Raw genomic sequence first — 20,103 nt, forward strand, 5'->3', positions numbered from 1 at the left:
GCGCCAACCGCGCCGGAGTGCAGATCTTCTGATACGTGCTGCATGATTGTGTGAATATTTCTGAGCTGCAAAAGCAATAGATCTGTAAATGAATATATCGTGATAGGGACATGTGTTACCGCCTCAAATATGACTCAAAATAATAAACCACAAAGTTAACAAAATGATTCACTCAGCTGTGTTGAGCAAGCGCTTCTCTGCTGTCTTCACTTGCTTTCAGAAACTTCCTATTTCCAACTTATAATGTCATGATTATGAGCTTGTTGCATTCTTTTTTTGTTAAAAATAACAGTGGATAGTGGTTAGTGAATGTTGATGCTCAGCCTAAATAATTTAATCGGGAGCATCCCCTACAGTGACCCATGATTTGTCTGTATGTGTATTCAAAGCTAGTGAGCAACGGACTTTCATAATAATAAAAAACTGTGTTAACATGCGATAAAATAATTGTCAGCATTTATCAATTAATGTGTTAACGCGATAACAATGCATTAAATTGCCCAGCCCTATTTAAAATATAATGGTATAAATTTTATGTTTGTGTGTGTGAGAGAGAGAGAGAGAGAGAGAGAGACAGAGAAAGAATAAATTAAGTTTAATTTAAATATAAATACAATTCTATTTAAATAAATATTTATCTAAAATAATTTTTCAGAAATATTAAGGATATAAAAAAACATCAATTAAAACTATTTAGAATGTAAAGTTAATAACATTTAAAGAAGATTATTAATCTTGTTAAAAGTGCTTGTGTTATTTTCTTTCTTTATATAATTGGACCTTTACAATACTGCATTTTCTTGGTAAATGATGATATATGTGTGGGTGTATTTTCACGCTTCTAGAATGACTAGTTAAAACAACACAACAAACCAAGGGAAAAGCTCTTTACAGTCTCTCTGCAAGCTATTGTGCTATTGCAGTGCATCAGACTTCACCCTTTGGTGTGTCTGTATGCGATGAAAAACGAGTCCAGACTAGTTCCACTCTTATTGACAAGAGCACAGAAATCAGGCAGGACCAGTCATAGGAATTTCATTGGAAATTTGTTGAGCATTTTCACCTGAGGCTGATGGATGAGTGCATGTAAGCCAGGACGCTTCAGGCTAGAAATCTCTGGCTTATGTCCTCCACGTCTCTGTGTTCAATCATGTCCTCCTAAGTGAACTAAAACCTGGTGTCTAATGTGATTTGTAACACAAATCGTTTGGGAGCTTAGGATGTGTGTGTGCATATAATTCTGTCATTGTCTGTCCGAGGAAAATGTTGTGGATCATCATCTGGAGTGGATGGTTCTCCACTGAATAAATCACTTTTGGTTATTAACATCATCACAACAATGAATAAGGCTCTTTAAGTAAAGAATTTCTAACAACTTCAACTGTGCAAAAATGGCAGCCAGGGCTTTTGGTAATTGCACTTGTGTCAAAGGCGGACATATGAGTTCAAGGGATTTTGGTATCAAATTATGGAGGAATTCAGCATAGTTAAGTTTGTATTCCTTTTTCTCTCTCCCATCTCTACAGCCAATCACCTCCGGAACAGCAGCACAAAAACAGAGGCCAATGGGTAAGCAGGACTTCCAAAATGTTCCCATCTCTTTCTGTTTTGCTCTGGTCACAGACAGGTCACTGTCTTCTTTTCACAGCTATGAAGTGGCAGCCAAGGCCAAAAGGAGCCAGTTCAAGCAGAAGGGCAGAAGTATGAACTCCACAGGCTCTGGAAAAAGCAGCACCACCGTGTCCAGGTACTTTACAAGAATGATGTACTCTGGTCATTAACACATGCAAAATCTCAGGGCTTGTGAAACGGCAACAACTCAGCCAATGATTGGACAAGGAGTATGAATATTATAAATTTTCTATAATCATTTAATGTATACATGTTTTTTATATATATTTTAGTATTTAATATTAATAATACATATTACAAGATTTATTATATAATATATATATATATATATAAAACAAAAAACTAAAATAATATACATGTATTTTCCAATATATGTTGCATGGCAACCAATTTCCTACACAACTGTGCTATTTTATTTATATCATCATTATAATAAATAAGCCAGTGCCAGTGGCTTTCATTGTAAGCAGCAGTACAATGTTATGAATAAAATGTATATCATTATATAAAACATTATATCATGCTGCTCATTATACTACACGCTAGATATTTGCATTGGCATATGAAAACAAGTTTTGGGCAACGATTACTCGCTTCTAAAATAAACGTTTTTGTTTACATAGTATATGTGTATAAACAAAAACGTTTATTTTGTATGTGATTAACTGCGACTAATGAAAACCAATTTCGGTTAGCAAGATAATACAAATAACAATTAAATTGTATAAAATACTGTAATAATACAAATAATATAATACCATGTGGCATCTGCAAACAAAAGTTCTCAGTACTTACTATGACTTTGAGCCATTTTCACATTATGCTCTAACAATTTTTCTACTTTTGTGTGTGTGTGTGTGTTTCTTTTAAATAAATGCCTTTTTTCAATTGTTTGCTGTCTAAGCAATTAACACATTTTTAAGTATGGCTCAACTATACTCTTTGCAGCCTTAGTTTTGTCTTATTATATGTTTGTGAACATTTATTTTTGATACTACTAATGATGCAGAAAATTGCACATTTTACCTTTTAAAGGCTTCAATATATTAATATAAATATTAACAATACATTTTTAGGAACCCTGATCTTAACATTTTAAAATCTAATCCGTGTAAAAGAAAAACAAATATAATTTCTAAGGTCACACAGTAGAGTTATTTGAAGGTCTTTGTATGCAGTGACTTTGGCAAACATCGATCGTCTGTTTGCATGTAGATGCAGGTGTGTGTCTTTCATGGATGTTGTTGTACTTGCAGCGTGTTAGAACTTCTGGACCTGTATGAGGAGGATCCAGAGGAGATCTTGTACAACCTCGGCTTTGGGCGTGAGGAGCCCGACATCGCCTCAAAAATCCCTTCTCGTTTCTTCAACTCGTCTTCTAGCGCCAAGGGCATTGACATCAAAGTTTACCTGGGAGCCCAGATTCAGCGCATGGAGGTGGAGAACCCGAACTACGCACTGACAAGTATGTAGACCGCGCTGTCAACACAATCCATGGCATCTGATAGTACTTCAGCCCCCATGCTTCACACCTCCATGCCTGTGCACATTCAAAGTCATGATCAAAATGAGGCATGAAGGGAAATATTACAATTGTTACAAGCCGGGGTGTAGCATTTACTAATTTCTATGAAATAATCATTATATCGTTTTGTTTCACATAGCCATGGTGTGAAGAATAAAACATTGTAGCCAGGCAACTGGGCAACTTTTAAGTCAAAATTAAGTTTAAGTTCTTAGTCTTATTGTGCATGATTCATTGTGCATGCTATTCCAAATAAAATGTTTGTCATAGAAATCTGTCATAGAAGTAAGTTAATAACATTGTCTGGCTTTTGAAATTTCTTTCCTTTTTGGTTCACATGCAAAACTCCAGTAACTCCACTCGGGGTTTTCTGTTTCCCACTCTTTGCTCTTTTTGCAGAAAGCTTGTTAATTGGTATAAATGATTGATATCAAGATTTATTGATATTGTTATCAATAATTTTATTGTGCATGTTAACTTAAAGATAATCTTTAAAAATCTGAATAGTTTAGTATCACTATTAAATATAAAAAATATTTGAACTAATATAAAGTATTATAAAAAGTAAACGTAAAGTAATCAATTAAAATTAATAACTGCATAGACATTGAAAAAATGGAATTTTAAAATGACTAAATCTAAATTAAACTAAACTAAAATTAAAATATTAAGACTTATTCAAAATATGAACAATATATATATTCTATAATTTTAAATGATATTCTTTGTAATAAATACTTTTTTTGAGGTAGATATTTTATATTCTTAAACAGAATGCACTTCTGTTTAATGGTGCAGAAAATTGCAGACTTCACCTTTAAAGTGAAATGTTAAAATATTAAGAATAAGAACTTCACCCTAATATTAATTTCAATAAAAATGTAACAGTGCAAATCTCAAAATGATTACCCATCTTTTTATACTGTACATTGTAATGATGAAATTGATCAAATTATTATCTAAAATAAGTCATTTTAATACATTTTGAAAAAATAGTGTTGGATTTTTATTATCAAACATAACATGAACATTTTTAATCTGCATATCAGCCAGAAACAGTTCATCTTTGATTTCGTTATTGGTCATTAACATGGAGTCGGAGCGATCTTTGAGCAAGAAAGAACAACACTTTCAAAAGAAATTCTCACTAGACAGTCTTACACTACTGAATGCAAGTTTCTAATCGTTGAGAAGACAGACAAAGAAAACCAGACAAGAGTTAAGAGAAGTTGTGGTGCCTAAAGAAGTGTGTTTGATTTCAAGAACACATTGCTCAACACTGAATCTATGTGTTAGTGCTCATTCTTCAATAACTCTGTATCTTCAAGCAAACGCTGAACTCCGAACCCGCAAACACTCGCTGATCAACAATGCTTCAGACTCCTTTCAATAGAAGTAGAGCACAACGAAGCCATTGTCCTCCTTGGGCACAGAAATGAGAGGGTGAGACAGACGGCAAGAGAGAGAGAAAGTGCCAAGCAGGCTGTGGCACAGCAGAGCCGATTCTGCCCTCCGCTCACATCAGGATTCGGTCTGTGTGCCAGCTTTGTGCCAGCTTGTGTATTGGCCTACATTTGCATAATTCTCACTGTGCCAAGACGAAGCCGCGGAGCAGGAAGGACCTGGGTGAGGGTAGGGATGTGTGAAGTCTGTAAAGGCCTGTTTTTGTTAAATGTGAGTGCAATGCTTTTGCCTTCAGGTTTATTTTGAAGCTTAGTTTCATGAAGTGTTTATGTGACTTTGAATAGGCTGGCTATGAACTGTTGGGGCAAAATGTCAATTTTAATACCAGTAATATGGTTATAATTTTCTCATCCAAAACAAAAAAAAGAACCATAAGAGATTTTGTCTATCCCACATTTGCTTTCATGAATAATGGCTTAATTTTCAATATCTCACACTAAGCCATCGTTTAACTATGGAAATTTGATATAATAATAACCTTAAATTAAAATAAGAACAGAAAATAAAAAAATTAAATCTAAAATCATCAATAAAATCCGAAAATAAAACCTGATACATAAAAATAAAATGTTATACATATTAATATTTATGTATGTATTTCTGTGTATACCTGTGTGTGTGTGTGTGTGTGTGTGTTTATTTTTGTATATATATATACATATATATATATATATATATATATATATATATATATATATATATATATATAATACAATAACTAAAATAAATAACAAATAAAAAAATGACAAGGAAAAGAGAACAATATGACTAACAGCAACCAATCTTTAGGTTACTAGTGCTGATGTTTTGAGACTACAAAAAAGTTTACCCTCACTTAAAGACTAACTGACTGTTTGTGCTTATACCCAATAGGTGGGCATTTTGACCATAAATGTGTATGTGAGGTGTTCTGTGGATTTGTTTTCCCATGTCTCATTGAGTTTTCTTACAAAACTTCTGTTTCTTCCTCCTCGAATGCTCGTCTGTGGGGGCTGTGTTCTCCAATCGGATGTGTTTGTCCCTCTCTCACAGAAAACCACACTCTCTGATCCTCTTTTCTTTTTCTGGCTCATGTCCTGCAAGCCGCTCCTGAACACTGACTCAGACAGCCTGGCTGAATTGCAGGAGATAAATGGAGACTATTGATTTCTGAGCAACACACATCACTGGCTTGTTATCACTTGTTATCATTCCTTTACATGCCTGCAGTACTGTCAAATCCTTTTCCTTTATGTCTGCCAGAACAAATGACGAGCTTGATGTTGATAAAGACCAGATCAAGTCACACAAAAGTTGCTGTGTTTTGTACAGGATCTTGTTTTTGTAGTGGGAAGCCCTGAAATTTTAGAATTTTCCAGATCGCACTGATTCTTTTTAGAGTGACTCGATTTTGTAGTGACTTCAAATTTCGCAGAATAACGTTATATATATGACCTGACCTTAAACCGAAGCAGTTCTTGACTCATTTTGAATCTGAAACGATAACATGCAGTTTAAGTGAGCAAATGAGTCATCTGAGTCAATTCTGTCTTTGATTCAGAATGATGACTCCTGTGGTCAATTCAGTCTTACTTTGGAGTTTGACTGTTTCAAAAATTATTTTATTTGTCGGATATTATTTGCTCTTTAAAATTATATTATATTATATTATATTATATTATATTATATTATATTATATTATATTATATTATATTATATTATATTATATTATATTATATTATTCATTTTTATATAATTATACCAATTTATATATTTTCATTATTTATATGAAAAGGTACAATATTAAAAACAACAACAATTATATATTTTATTGTTAATAATGCATCATTCTTTGTCCTACACTTCATAATATTTATAATATATTATATTTATTATATTACAGTATTAACAAAACAATTATATTATATTAAGAATAATTTATAATAAAAATAATTATATTATAATAATTGTGGCTATTGTTGTTAAAATATTTGTATATTAATAAATAATTAATTGCCGTAGCAATTGCTGGAAATGCTGCTTAGAGTTCTAGTGTTTTCTATTGTTTCTATTATTATTTCTTTATTTTTTTCTCTTTGTTTCTTGAGTAAATCAATTAAAGGTTTCAGGTTAGTTGTGCACAGGAAATTGTCCATTCTAAAGCTCTTCTTTGTTTTGTTTTTGTGTTTGTAGGTCGGTTCCGTCAAACAGAAGTTCTGGCCACGGTGGCAAACGTCTTCTCTGAGATCTACTCCCAGGTGTCTGGAAGACCCATGGAGAGAATCGGCAGCAACGACATAGAGACTAAAACCCCCTCTCCATTAAAAAGGAATAATTCCGCTTTAAATGCAGCCAAGATTCTAAAACGGAACATTACGAAACCGAACCTGCTGGCCTCTGTCATGGAAGGAGCAGCCAAACAGCCTTCAGCATCTGACGATGACAACGCAGAGGGTGCAAACTCTGACGTAGGGGCCGGACTGATGGATACTGAGCACAAACTACAACAGAAAGTCTTTAGAAAAAAAGATTCATCTCTGGCCACAGTGACTGAGGAGGCCCAACAAAGTATCTCAGCAGACGCTTCACTCAATGGAAACGTCCCAAAACCTACGTTAATGAATGGTGACCACTCTACTGAGACACCAGCTCTAGATAAAGACATGTCACTTTCTCCGGTCCTGGTGAGCATCAGTCGGGTGTCTGAAGTGAGTGACTGCAAGGAACTTGAGCACCAGGAGATCATGACTTCCACCCCAGATAAAGAACGGACCAACCTGCTGCCCAACCCGCTCATAGCCCACCTACTCAGCCAGCCCAGAGACTCATTTGAGATGGAGGAGGTACAGTTCCCTCTCGCTTTCACTTTACTAAAACAATCCTCCTTGCTTTCCCTTGTCCGGTTCTCACACTGGCATTTGTTTGTTCTTCTAAACAATTTTTTTTTTAATGTGTGTTTTGTTGTAAAAACAGCAGAGGGTCATGACACTGAAGAGCTAAAAATAAGTATGGAACATAGAAAGCCTGGAGGATGTACTGGGGATTATGGTTTTGCCTTTAAATATGTTAAAGCATGCTACTGGATCCTGATAACAGACAATGTTCATCAGTGATAGTCAAGTCCAGCTTGACGCAAGTTTATCAGTGGCCAACACCATGGCCTGCAAAACTTGCATTTAAAGCTGAAGCATGCCATTTTTGACATTTTTAAAAATTTTCCTCCTATCATTTCCTGCTATTTTAACATTGCTTTTAAAAAGTTCTTTACTCATTTTTAGTATAATATTATATTCTGTCGTTTAGTTGTGCAAGTGAATCATTTGACCTGATTCTGTGCATGATTAAATGACTCCTGCACTCAATTCAGTCTGATTTGGAATGGGGTTCGACTGTTTCAGTAAAAATATGATATTATATTAAGTACTAAATAGTCAAAATATTCATTGAAATGTAATATTAGAAAACAGTAATAGTAATAATAAACAGAATTTTTAATATCAACGTGCAATTAATATTGGTATTACTTATTTACTACTGATTTATTAGTAGTATTTTTTATATATAGAATTTTTTTTTTTCATCAGGAAACATTGCACACTTTCAGGTGTATAAAGTTTTACTCACCCTCATGTCGTTCCAAACCTGTATGACTGGCTTTCTTCTGTGGAGCATAAAAGATGATTTTTTGATAAATGTCGGTTTTGTTTTTGTTTTTTTTGTGCATATAATTAATGTCAGTGGCCTCCAGTGTTCTTGGAAATGTATGTATTTTTAGTGCTCTGCAGTCATATAGGTTTGGACCAACATAAGGATGAGTAAATGATGACAACTTTAAATTTTGGGGTGTTTTATCCCTATAAAAAGACAGCTAAGACAATTACAAATAAACCACTTGTTACCTGTTGTCTCTGTACCATTGTCTCTTATAGCTCTGTTTGTTTGAGCATCCTAACACGGCTTGATAAAGTAACACTGGCTTGACCCATAATGTGAGTTTGGGGTGTGTTTGTCCGACCACCCAGTACGTTTACCAGGTCATTTTATATGCTGGCCTCTTGTCATACCATATTGTCTAACAATGGCTCATGACTTTTATAATTTGAGTCTGTAATGTTCAAGTTTGATTTTATGCTGCTGTTTTGTGATCAGTCAAAATGTTAATGGTTTATTTCTTTGCAGTTGCAGAGCAATGAGGATGAAGCTCTTCCTGGTCCTGGTGGCATGTCTCAACCTGGCAACGGTGAGAGTGGACTGACTGCGGTTATCAGTCGAGCTACCAGGAAACTGAATTTGTATTCATGCCAAAGGCTATATGCAATTTTGAAGCATTCAAACAAATATCATGTAAAAGAGACTTCTTAGTAACAGGTTTGGATTGCTGGGAATGTCAGACTTATTCCTCTTGAGAATGCAATGACCGTGTGATCAGACTCTGTTGTCTTTCCCAAAAGAAAAACACCCACTTTTTCTAAGAACACAGAGGAAGACGTGTTTTATTTAAACACTTGATGTAACTGTGATGTGTTTTAACACGCTGCCTTATGGCCCAGCCCTAAAGAGCTGAAAGGGACTTGAGTATCTGTTTTAGATAAAGTCTGCCCTCATGTGGTAGAAATCAGTAGATGTTCACTATTCAGAAATGTAGAAGAATGTTCCAGCTCTTTATCAAACAGCATTTGTGTCATTATGTAGATTACAACATAAAATATTTGGGTCATAAGTATGTTCCTTGATAAGCAAAAGTGTGTCACCAAAGCTTTACTTGAATTGAAATATTTATTTAGGTATGTTACAGGATATGTTACGGAAAAAAGAAAAATAGGTGGCAGTAATTTACTATATTCACCACACTCAACCTAAATGATGAGATCTAAGCCTTAAAACTTATTAGCATGAATTGTAAAAGCTGGTTTGAATTTTGAGAAATCACACTTAGTTTAGGTGCTCATGTTGTGTCTCCCTACAGAGAGATTTTTGAGGACTACCAGCCAGCAGTCTGACAGCAGCGGGTTTGCAGAAGACCCATCCACAGACGCTTTGGGTAATCACCTGAAGGTATGTGAGTGTGGGCAAACCATCTGGACTCTCTACAGCCTATGAATGCAAAGATTGTCATCCTCTATGAACCCAATAAATGTTTTATTTTTAATTTTTTTATTTAGCTTTGAAAAAAAATATATATATATAATAATTAAATAAAAAATACTAAATTCAAATTAATAATGACAATCTTCATTATATATATATATATATATATATATATATATATATATATATATATATATATATATATATATATATATATTATGAAGATTGTCATTATTATTTTGAATTTAGTATTTTTTATTTAATTATTATTAATAATAATAATATTTATATAACTATAGATAATATACAGTAAGTAGTGGACAAATTCAGCATTTGGTATCTCTGAAAAGCCCTCTAAATTGAAATTTTTTTAATGATGAACTAAGGTGCACTAGAACTTAAAATTGTGGCATGTGTTCTTAGGGGAATTTACAGAACATAAATGAGGACAAAAATAAATTGCTGGGTTCAAAGTGGTAAAATACAAAGTGTCTATCAATGTTTCTACCAAAGTATCAGTGTTTCTAAGAACCAGTCCTTCAGTAGATAATGGAAGTGAAACTTCTCTCTTGAACTTTTATTAGGTGCAAGAAAGCTCAGACAGCTGTGACAGCGAAACCACAGTGACATCGCATGCAGGAGAAGTCCGCACACCCATAGCATTGGAGTTCCCCAACTTTGAGAGATTGCAGGGTGAGGAAGCCCATCCTCAGTCCAACAGAGGCACATTTAGTGGAACAAACCAAGAAGTCCCTGAGATCACCAGCCTCCAGAGTCCCAATTCAAACTCGGACAACATTAGCCCCAATGGTCCGCTCCTTTCTCCTGACTATGATAGGGCTTTCATAGTTGAGTCCAATTTCACTACAGTCCAAGAACCCACCACAGACTCTACAGAAGTGGATTCGAGTACATTGCTATATCCTGCAACAGATTCCAACTTGGATGTCCAACATGAAGGCAACATATGCCAGCCTGGTTTAGGCATCGATCTAGACTCCTCTCAGGATTTACGTCCATCCTCTGGGCCAAAGTCTTTAGATCTTCCAGAGACTTTGGATTTTGAGCAATGCCACTCTACAACTCAAAGAAGACAAATGGACCTTCAAACAGCCCCTCAGAGGTCATCCTCTATGGATGAGGAACATCCTGGCCGAGTATGGGTGAGGGACAAGAACTTGCTGAGTGAAAGCTTGGAGAGGAATCCTTTAAGGAGATCCAGCTCCCTCCCAACCTCACCGCTCAGCCCAGCACGAGTGGTCAGCTCCATGCGGATCCAACTTGGAAAGGGTTCGCTCAAGCACTGTACCCCACCCTCATACTCGTACCGCTACGATGAGGAGAATCACAGTGTCCGAGAAGAAGTGGATTCCATTATGGAAAAAGACGAAGAAGATCATACTGGTGGCCACTCTGAGCTTTTGAACTCTGCTCCAGCAGGTGAATCAAAGATGGACTGGGGAACGCCACCAAATCTTCTCAGTGTACCCCAGCATCTGACTCGCTCTTCTAGCTCGCTTTATAGCATCCCTGCAGACTGGCTCCAAAGGCCCTTGGGTGAAGGTCCAAATTGGAGCACATATAGCGTCCCAAACCTTAGTCAATTTACGGGCCTGGCCCACCCTCCACCTCCTCCTCCTCATGGGTCCTTCTCCTTTGCCCAACACGGAATGGCCTACAACTCCTTGTACCCTAATGTAGTTCCCCACCACACTTCTTTCCCACAATCGCGGAGTTCACCTTATCCTCATCCACTTAAGAGCAATACATTTACTCCACCACAAGGGGCACCATTTACACCCCAGCACAATATGCATTATGCTCATCCTCACAGTGTGCCTTTCAGCCCATTCCATTCACCTTATAATATTCCTCAGGGAGCTCCCTGCGGCCCCTCATTGAACATGCACAGCAGCCCGTACCAACCTCACGTCCCTCTCGCGCAATCCCACAGTGCCCCCTATAGACTGGGCTACAACGGTTCTCCTCATCACCCTGGTGCTCCCTACAGTCATCCATACTATCCATCTCCCCCGTACCCTTGCTCTTTTGAGACGCCTCCTGCACCTGTCCCTGTGATGGGCAGCACAGAGATGCAGCTCAGAAGTGTCCTGCATGACATTCGTGGGACAATGCAGAACCTTGGTCAGGTAAAAACTGTCAAAATTATTTTCATACTTGTTTAGTACATGACCTAATGAGATTTTATGATTCTCCAAACAATCTTTACTAGTAATTGTTTGTGTTTAAAGCCTGGTGGAATGACAGTAAACAGTATTTGACAGTAAAATAGGTTAGCTAGTGAAGTTATTTTCTGACACAGAAGATTTATTTGGATGGGCTGAACTGTTTTATGTTATTTACACATAACCATGATTAGGAAGCAGTAGTGCCTGGTGTGAAATAACAGAGATCGAGATGAGAAAGAACTTAAGAAATGTTGCTAGGCACATGTAGCTAGTAAAGTGGAATTGAGTTGTTTATGATTACCAAGCAGTTTTGTTACTAGTATTCATTTTAACCATTTGAATATAATATAATTAAAATAAATACTAGTTTCAGCACTGCTTGGTAATTCTGATCAAAATCAGCACTGTTGAAAACTGTTGTGCTGCTTAATATTTGTGGAAATACATTTTTGTTAGGATTCGTTGATAAATAGAAAAGAACAGCATACTGGATATTTTAAATGGAAATTAGAAATCATTTGTATAAATGTTATAAGTCTTAACTTACTGCGTCCTCTGACCTGTAATAACTGTTTTGTTTTGCACAGAGATAGTAATATATCTGCGTAAAGTAGAACAAGGAAGTGTGTTCCGGTTTATTGTGAATCCCACCTAAAATGCAAATAATCAGCCGAGTCAGCATGCTGCATAATCCTGGGATCAGTTTAGACATGCTTTTCCTCTATGACTCATGCCATAACTGATCTGTGCTTTTGTTGGCAGAGCTCATCCGTGCATGGAGGGGACACACCCATTGACAGGATCAGCACTCCGTGCTCTGTCCAACCACTTTTTGAGGTACATCATTTTCCAAAGATGAAGCAGTCACATGTTTTCGTAACCCTGAGTTGCATCATTAGAAACCTCTTATGAAACTGAGATGCTCATATACTGTAGCTTGTGCAAGAGTATTGGGGTAGTCTTTATCCCTATTATTTTTGTCCCTTGCCGTTTTGCTGCAGGAGCTCCAGATGCGACGCAGGAGTCTGAATGTCTTCAGGACTCAGATGATGGATCTGGAGCTGGCTCTCATGAGAAAGCAGTCTATGGTCTACCAGCATCTCAGTCCAGATGAGAGGTGAGGAAACCATAGTTCCCCAAATCACAGTGCTAAAATATTGGTTTGTCTCCATCCACCTTAAATTTATGTGATCGCTGCCACCTCAAATACTGACTTGTGAAGTTTACTGACTGTTTGCCAGACTTTGGAAAAAAAGCTATTAGAAACTTAAACCTTTACATCTTATATTTGGGGTTTGTGATGTTGCAGGCGGGAGGCAGAACAGCTTGAAGCACTGCGGATGGCAGTCAGGCAGGAGCTGCAGGAGTTGGAGCTGCAGTTGGAAGATTGTCTGCTTTCCCTGAATGAACAGATGCGCAGCAGCTCGCAGCACAGCAGCCTCTACCGCCACCACATGGTCAGTGAATGAAATAGCAACCGCCATATAATGAATGATCAATTATGCTGTTATAGCATTTACTTAATATGTTACCTAAAATATATTTCTGTTAAAAAGTAATAGAACAAAACTATAATTTCTCATTTTTATTATACCCTCTCAAGTTTGGAAATACAAACTAGTCTTAATGTAAATTCCAATGGGAATTTCACTGAACCTGATATACAGTATTTGGAATAACCATTAACATTTAATTGTAATTATATAATACATAAAACATTGTTGAGTTAAATTTACAGCAAAAATAACTATCACTGTTACATACCGTTAGTGTGATATACAATTTTGGTCACACCACTCAACCTGGTTCAGACTGAAATGTGAAACCTGGCCTATTTTTTTTATTTTATTTTTTGTATATTAAATTTATACTTTTACTGAGCAAGAATGCATTAAATTTGATCAAAAATAAAGACAATTATGAAGTCACAAAGAATTTTTCTGTTAACCAAAGAATCCTGAAAACCAAATGAACCGTGGTTTTCACAAAAATATATTAAGATGCACATCTGTTTTCAACACTGACAATAAAATGTTTGTAGTTTCTTGACCAGAAATATTTCTTGCGCAGCAAATCAGCATATTAGAATGATTTCTAGAGGATTCTTTGACACTGAAGACTGAAGTAATGATGCTGAAAATTCAGCTTTGCATCACTGGAATAAATTACATTTAAACATATATTAGAATAGAAAAATTTTGATAATATTTCACAATATTACTATTAATAATACAATTTGATCCAATAACGCAGCCTTGTGAAGCATAAGAGACTTCTTTCAAAAACATTTTACAGACCTCTAACTTTTGACCGGTTGTGTATGTTGATGTTTCTTAATGTTTAGTAAGAGATGCTTGTCTCACAGGGAATGCACAGAGGTCACAGCATGGAAAGCCTATCTAATTCTTCAGCACTGCAGGCCATGGAGCCGGTGAGTGGGTTATTCTCATGTTACACGGTCCTGTATCAGATATCATCTGCATGCCTTGTTCTACTCTGTTTCCTCTCATCCTTTAAAAATTCTTGTATGTGAATATACAGGTGACGGACCTCCTGAAGGAGCAGTTGTACCTTCAGTCTGAACTGGGATATGAGGCTGCCACACCCAGTTCAGGCCGCTCGTCGAGGGCGTCCAGTCCTGGAAGATTCAACCGAACGCTTGAATCTTGCTCTCCTTCCCCGCAGCGAGGCAGCGTTTACCGGGCAACCCTCAACCTCACACCCACGGTCCCTGCGAGGCCTGGAATGGAGGTTCCTCGGCCTGTTTCCCCAGAGAAGATGGAGCAGAACATGACATCTGCTTCCTTGGAGTTGAGCAGAGATGAGGACGAGATGTCACTGGATGGTCACAGGAGCAGGACGACGGAGGACTGCAGTCCCACCGAATGGAGGAGTAGAAGTGGCGGAAATGGTGACTTGCAACATCTTATACAGGAGGTGAGAGAACATGTGTGGTTACTGCACCATTTGAGTGAGCTCTTTGTGGCCAGTTATGCAGTCTAACATCATTTCTTATTCATCCTCCTGCAGATTAAAGAAAGTATTGCTCATGAAATCCGGCAGGAGATTGTGAACGAGCTTCTGGCTGCTGTGACACCACGTAGATCTCCTCTCCCAGCCAGGAAGCCTCCTGTATAAAGCTTCATAACAGAGGATGGAGGTTGGTTTTGATGGATCACATTATGCTAAGCACAGACCTGTTGATCTGTTGAATGTTATACGTTAACTTGTTGAAAAAAGTTTCTTATCCTCACAAATTATGCATTTATTTGATTAAAAATAAAAATAAAAAATAAAAGTGTGACACATTATTGCAGTTTAAAAAACTTTTTTCTATTTTAAAATAGAATTTACTCCTGTGATGGCAAAGCTGAATTTTCAGCATCATTACTCCAGTCTTCGGTGGTGCATGATCCTTCAGAAATCATTCTAATATGCTGATTTGGTGCTTATTATTATCATAGTGAAGACCATGATAGATTTATTTATGTGAAATAAAAATCTTTACTGTCTGTCACTTAATAAAAATTCAGCATTTTACCCACTATTTGTGTGGGCTGTGTAATTATCTGCTTCAGAAGGCAGTAGGCAGGCAGCTCACTGGGTGTTGAAACTCTCTTCTCAATCAAAATCTCTGTTTTGCTTCCTTGCATCAGGTGAAGAAGTAAATCCTGTGAAATAGTCACAACGAACACTGGTTAAAGCTTTGCACTGAGAACAGCCCAGCACCTCTCGCTGGTTCGGTCCGTGAAGCCCTTCCAGACTCTACTGCTTCTGGACTAGAGCTACAGGGAATATGCTCACGCATTTGACTCCAGATTCCAATTTTGCATTGGTTGAGATCTTCCACTGTCCGAATCCGCAAGGGGCACTAGGCTTAGTGTGGTGTCCGTCTGGTACATATATTACAGAAATGTAATCTTTTGGGATGTAGTTAATTATGTGATGCAGGCTAGTTGGATGTTTGCAGAGGTTGAAAGGACTGTGGGTAGCTAAAGTTTTCTGTGTTAGTGTGTCTTTGTCTGTCTGGGACAAAAATGTCTACTGAAATCAGACTTGTTTTCTAATTCAGCCTCTGTGAGGAACTAACTGTGCAATACATTTCACTTTTCTCTCTAAAACTTGAACTGATCAATCACAGCTACTGTTCTACTCAATGCACACAGCTGTCTTCATTACATGTTGATGGTCTATCACATACTGTATGTGTAGAGACTTAAACCTTCATAAACATATTGTCCTGTCAGAAGAAAAAGCACTAAATTATCTTTATACATACACACACATTAGCAGGCCCATAAATAAATAAATAAATATATATATATATATATATTTTTTTTTTTTTTTTTTTAAACAGCAGTGGATAGTCTGTCAAATCTTCAGATGAGAATTTAAAGTGTTCGACTTAATTTTCCTCAGTGTGAATATTTTTTTGTTTGTTTGTTTTTTTGTGTAAGCTGTAATGAATTGTAATACTAATTGATTTATGCGTACGAGTGGACAAGTTCCCTTTCCGCTTGGGATGCATGAGGGATAATCATTAATGGAAATCATTAATAAAGATTGATTTATTTTGTACATACAGTTGCCGAGCCATAATTTTGTGGATTGTGTCTGTATTATGGTTAACAATCTTTATACTGTACAAAAATAATGAATATTCCAGGTGACTGCAGAATTAAAGGAATGGTTCACCCAAAAATTTACATTTCCTAAAAATGTACTTGCCCTCAGGCAAACCAAGATGTAAATGACTTTGTTTCTTCATTGAAAAAAAATATTGGAGAAATTTAGCATTGCATCACTTACTCACCAGTGGATCCTCTGCAGTTAATGGGTGCCGTCAGAATGAGAGTCTAATCAGCTGACACAATAACACAAGATATACACATCACTCCAGTCCATCAATTCACATCTTGAGAAGTGAAAAGCTGCATGTTTGTAAGAAACAAATCCATCTATGATATAATCTGAATAAAACGAGGGAGATATTGCTCATGAATTCCCTATTTGAGGTCAATTATTTATTAGGTTTATAATCTAATCTAAAAACAAACTGAAGCATTTAAACTGATAGAATAAGAGGAAACATTGTCTGTATGATTTAGACCCTTTAACAGCTCTGATAACACTCATGTTTGTGTATAAGTGCTTCAATAAAAATGTGAGCTGCGTTTGTGCTCGGAATCCATCTGGTATGACTCACCTCATAAACTTCTGAAAGGAGGATTTACAATGCCTGCTTTTTATTATTGTGGTTAATGAGTTTGAAATTAAATTCAGTAAATATTTTTTATTATTGTGCCATTAATAGTTAATCAGTCTACCTAATCAAGTACATTTATTCACAGCATGTTTTAATATTTTATTAGTTTTACAAGCAGTGTGTGCATTTGGGATCTCAGAGGTGACTGAAGATTTTACCCAGTCCAGGAATCCATTTACAGTGTTTGATCAGGTAACTTAGTAAACATGCACTTAATTGCACTTAATTCGTTGATTTTTATTATTATTATTATTATTACTACTATTAGAGAGATATAGTTTTTATATACGCTCTTATTCTGATTTTGGGTACAATAATGCTGATCCAAGAAAATAATTTGGAAATAAAACATTCCATAAAGCACACAACTATTCAAAAGTTCGGAAATTTGTAAGAAATGTTTTTGGAAGAAGTCTCTAATGCTCACCAAAGCTCCAACAAATGCAGTAAAAACTTAAATATTGTGAAATACTACAATTGAAAATAAGTATTTGTTTTCTATATTAATAGATATTAAATTGTAATTTATTCCTGTGATGGCAAAACTGAATTTCCAGCAGTCATTTCTCCAGTCTTCAGTGTCACGTGATCCTTCAGAAATCATTCCAATATGCTGATTTGGTGCTCAAACATTTTTTATTATTATCAATGTTGAAAACAGTTGTGCTGCTTAATATTTTTCCAAAGGTGTGATATATATATTTTTTTCAGGGTTCTATGATGAATACAAAGTTCAAAAGAACCGCATTTAGTTTGAAATAGAATTTTGTAACATTATAAATGTTTTTACTGTCACCCTTGATCAATGGTTCATTGCTGATAAAAAATATACATTTCGTAAAAAAAAAAAAAAATTATTGTTGCATGCACAAACTTTTATTAGTAGTTTGTGTTCCATGTTTGGAACTCCTAAAAGTTTATATTGCATTAATATGTATAGAACCTTTTTGATGGAACCTTTAAAAGGCTTCTATATAAAAACATTTTTAAGGGTTCCAAATAATAAGCACACTAGAACCTTGCAGTATTTCAATCGTGCTTGATCTGATTCAGGCTGCATGTTTTTTTTAGCAACTGTGCTCTTTCAGGCCTGATCGTGCTTGTCCTTTGCACTTACCATTTTTAATGCGGGCAACAATGTTAATGGCAGACTCCTGCTGCTGTGTTTAGCCAAGTATGACGATGAAAATACCTATGGGTCAGAAAAATTATTTTGATAACTCAATCCGGCCCACTGTTACCATGGCAACACGTCTCTGAGATAGAAGGTTGGCGGGAGAGTGAGTTTGTTATTGTGGGCATGCTTGAATGGATTCAGAGGGCGGCCATTAACATAAAAAGGCTACATTAGACCTGGGGGATACTGATGTATAACAGAAATGGCTCGAATAACTTGACGATCAAGTGGGATTTTCATTTTGAACTGTTAGAGCAGCTCAGTTGTGTCCAGTACAGCAGCATAAAGGTGCTTTGTGTTCATCTACAGAGGAGACAGATTGAGCAGTCAGGGAAAATTAACTTTATTAGAGGCACTATTGGATTTCACTTGGATATGTTTCTCGACCACTCAATCTCTCAGCCTCTTGCTTCAGGCAAACACCCACGAACACAGGGACAAGGTTGTACTTTTGTCCTTGTGTGTTCAAGAATACACAAATGGACTCCTGGACAGGACAACCTGGTCAGTCTGATGACATCATTTTTAATCAAACCTCAACATTCTGTCAGAAGCACTGGGACATGGGTAATATACAGTGCTGGTTTTGTGCTTTGTCCGCCCTATGACGTTCATTAAGCTCCAGTAGTTTCCTCCCTGGTATCATCTGCTTCTGATAATGAGGCGTCATTAGGTCAAGCTTTAACCTGTAAATGGGCGGCTGTGAAGACAGGGTGTAAACATTCGTCAGGTCAGGTGGTTGGTACTGTTTGTTCTAGAGGTGAACAGGGTGACCTGATTTCTTCGTTTGTTTCTTCAAGATTTCTTAAACACCTTCTTTTTTTTCCAGACTAACCTCAGTTAGACCAGCTGACTCCTGACTATAATATACTGTTTGTTAAATCTAGTTTAACAAGTGAGAAAAGTAGAAAACATCTAGTTTCTGAGTAGAGTGCCAGATAAAAATCAAGGAATAAATTAGCACAAAAAAAAGTAATTATCAAATTGATTATTCATTGTGTTTGATTATTCATTCAAGTTTAAAAGATGTTAAATATAAATAAGTTCCTATGAATAAATATCAATAACACTCCCATCACTTTGGAACAATTTAATGCATTAAAGTATTTTATTTATTTATTTTATTTTATTGAATTTAAATTTATATTTATTTTTAAAATAAACCTTTAAAAAAAATAATAAAATAAATACATTTGCAATAATTTTTCTGCATACTGGGGACTACCATTGCAATATTTTAAAAAATAATTATAATTAACCAACTGTTTTTAGAATTTATTTTGAATATTAGTTACAGTTTGGCAGAGCTATCTCCATCTCCCCCTTCAGGTTGTGTTTTAGACAGGCCACAGACTAAGGACCTATTTGAAAGCAGGCAGGTGGATCAATAGCAGTTATCTCATTGGCAGATGTCCAGTGACCTGAACAAACAGCATACAGTAGGTAGCGTCTATCCTGGGTTACGGTTAGGATCAATACATGGTCACACTTTGAACTATTACACCTAATATTATGCCAGAGTTCACTTTCATTATCCATAAAACAATGTAATTGGTAAAAATATGATTTTCATGCCTAGAAAGTGAATGCAATATGCTAGTATGAATTCTAATTATTCTTAACTTTAAAATATGAATATATAAAACTATATTTTAACATTCTGTAAGTGGCACAAAGGGTGTTGTGGTTGGTTGCTAAGGTATTGCTATGTGTTTGCTAAGGCATTCTTGCATTAGATTGCTAGAATGTGGCTATGCAGTTGCTAAGTCATTACTGTGACGAG

At 36.1% G+C, this 20,103-nt stretch overlaps 1 protein-coding gene across 2 annotated transcripts in view; it reads left to right on the plus strand.

The window, feature by feature from the left end:
- Positions 1-16,455, plus strand: part of LOC132153156 (protein ITPRID2-like) — a 44,833-nt gene extending 28,378 nt beyond the window's left edge. For both annotated transcript variants that reach the window (XM_059562461.1, XM_059562462.1), the window contains 14 exons: positions 1,527-1,569; positions 1,649-1,747; positions 2,889-3,097; positions 6,794-7,443; positions 8,780-8,840; positions 9,567-9,655; positions 10,273-11,838; positions 12,640-12,714; positions 12,879-12,994; positions 13,187-13,334; positions 14,243-14,308; positions 14,419-14,814; positions 14,908-15,037; positions 15,534-16,455. In XM_059562461.1, coding sequence (XP_059418444.1) covers positions 1,527-1,569; positions 1,649-1,747; positions 2,889-3,097; positions 6,794-7,443; positions 8,780-8,840; positions 9,567-9,655; positions 10,273-11,838; positions 12,640-12,714; positions 12,879-12,994; positions 13,187-13,334; positions 14,243-14,308; positions 14,419-14,814; positions 14,908-15,015 — 3,626 coding nt within the window. In that variant the 3' untranslated portion in view covers positions 15,016-15,037; positions 15,534-16,455. The remainder of the gene's footprint in view (positions 1-1,526; positions 1,570-1,648; positions 1,748-2,888; positions 3,098-6,793; positions 7,444-8,779; positions 8,841-9,566; positions 9,656-10,272; positions 11,839-12,639; positions 12,715-12,878; positions 12,995-13,186; positions 13,335-14,242; positions 14,309-14,418; positions 14,815-14,907; positions 15,038-15,533) is intronic.
- Positions 16,456-20,103: the final 3,648 nt, after the last annotated feature.

The sequence above is a fragment of the Carassius carassius genome, chromosome 11, assembly GCF_963082965.1.
Source record: "Carassius carassius chromosome 11, fCarCar2.1, whole genome shotgun sequence".
Classification (NCBI taxonomy): Eukaryota; Metazoa; Chordata; class Actinopteri; order Cypriniformes; family Cyprinidae; genus Carassius; species Carassius carassius.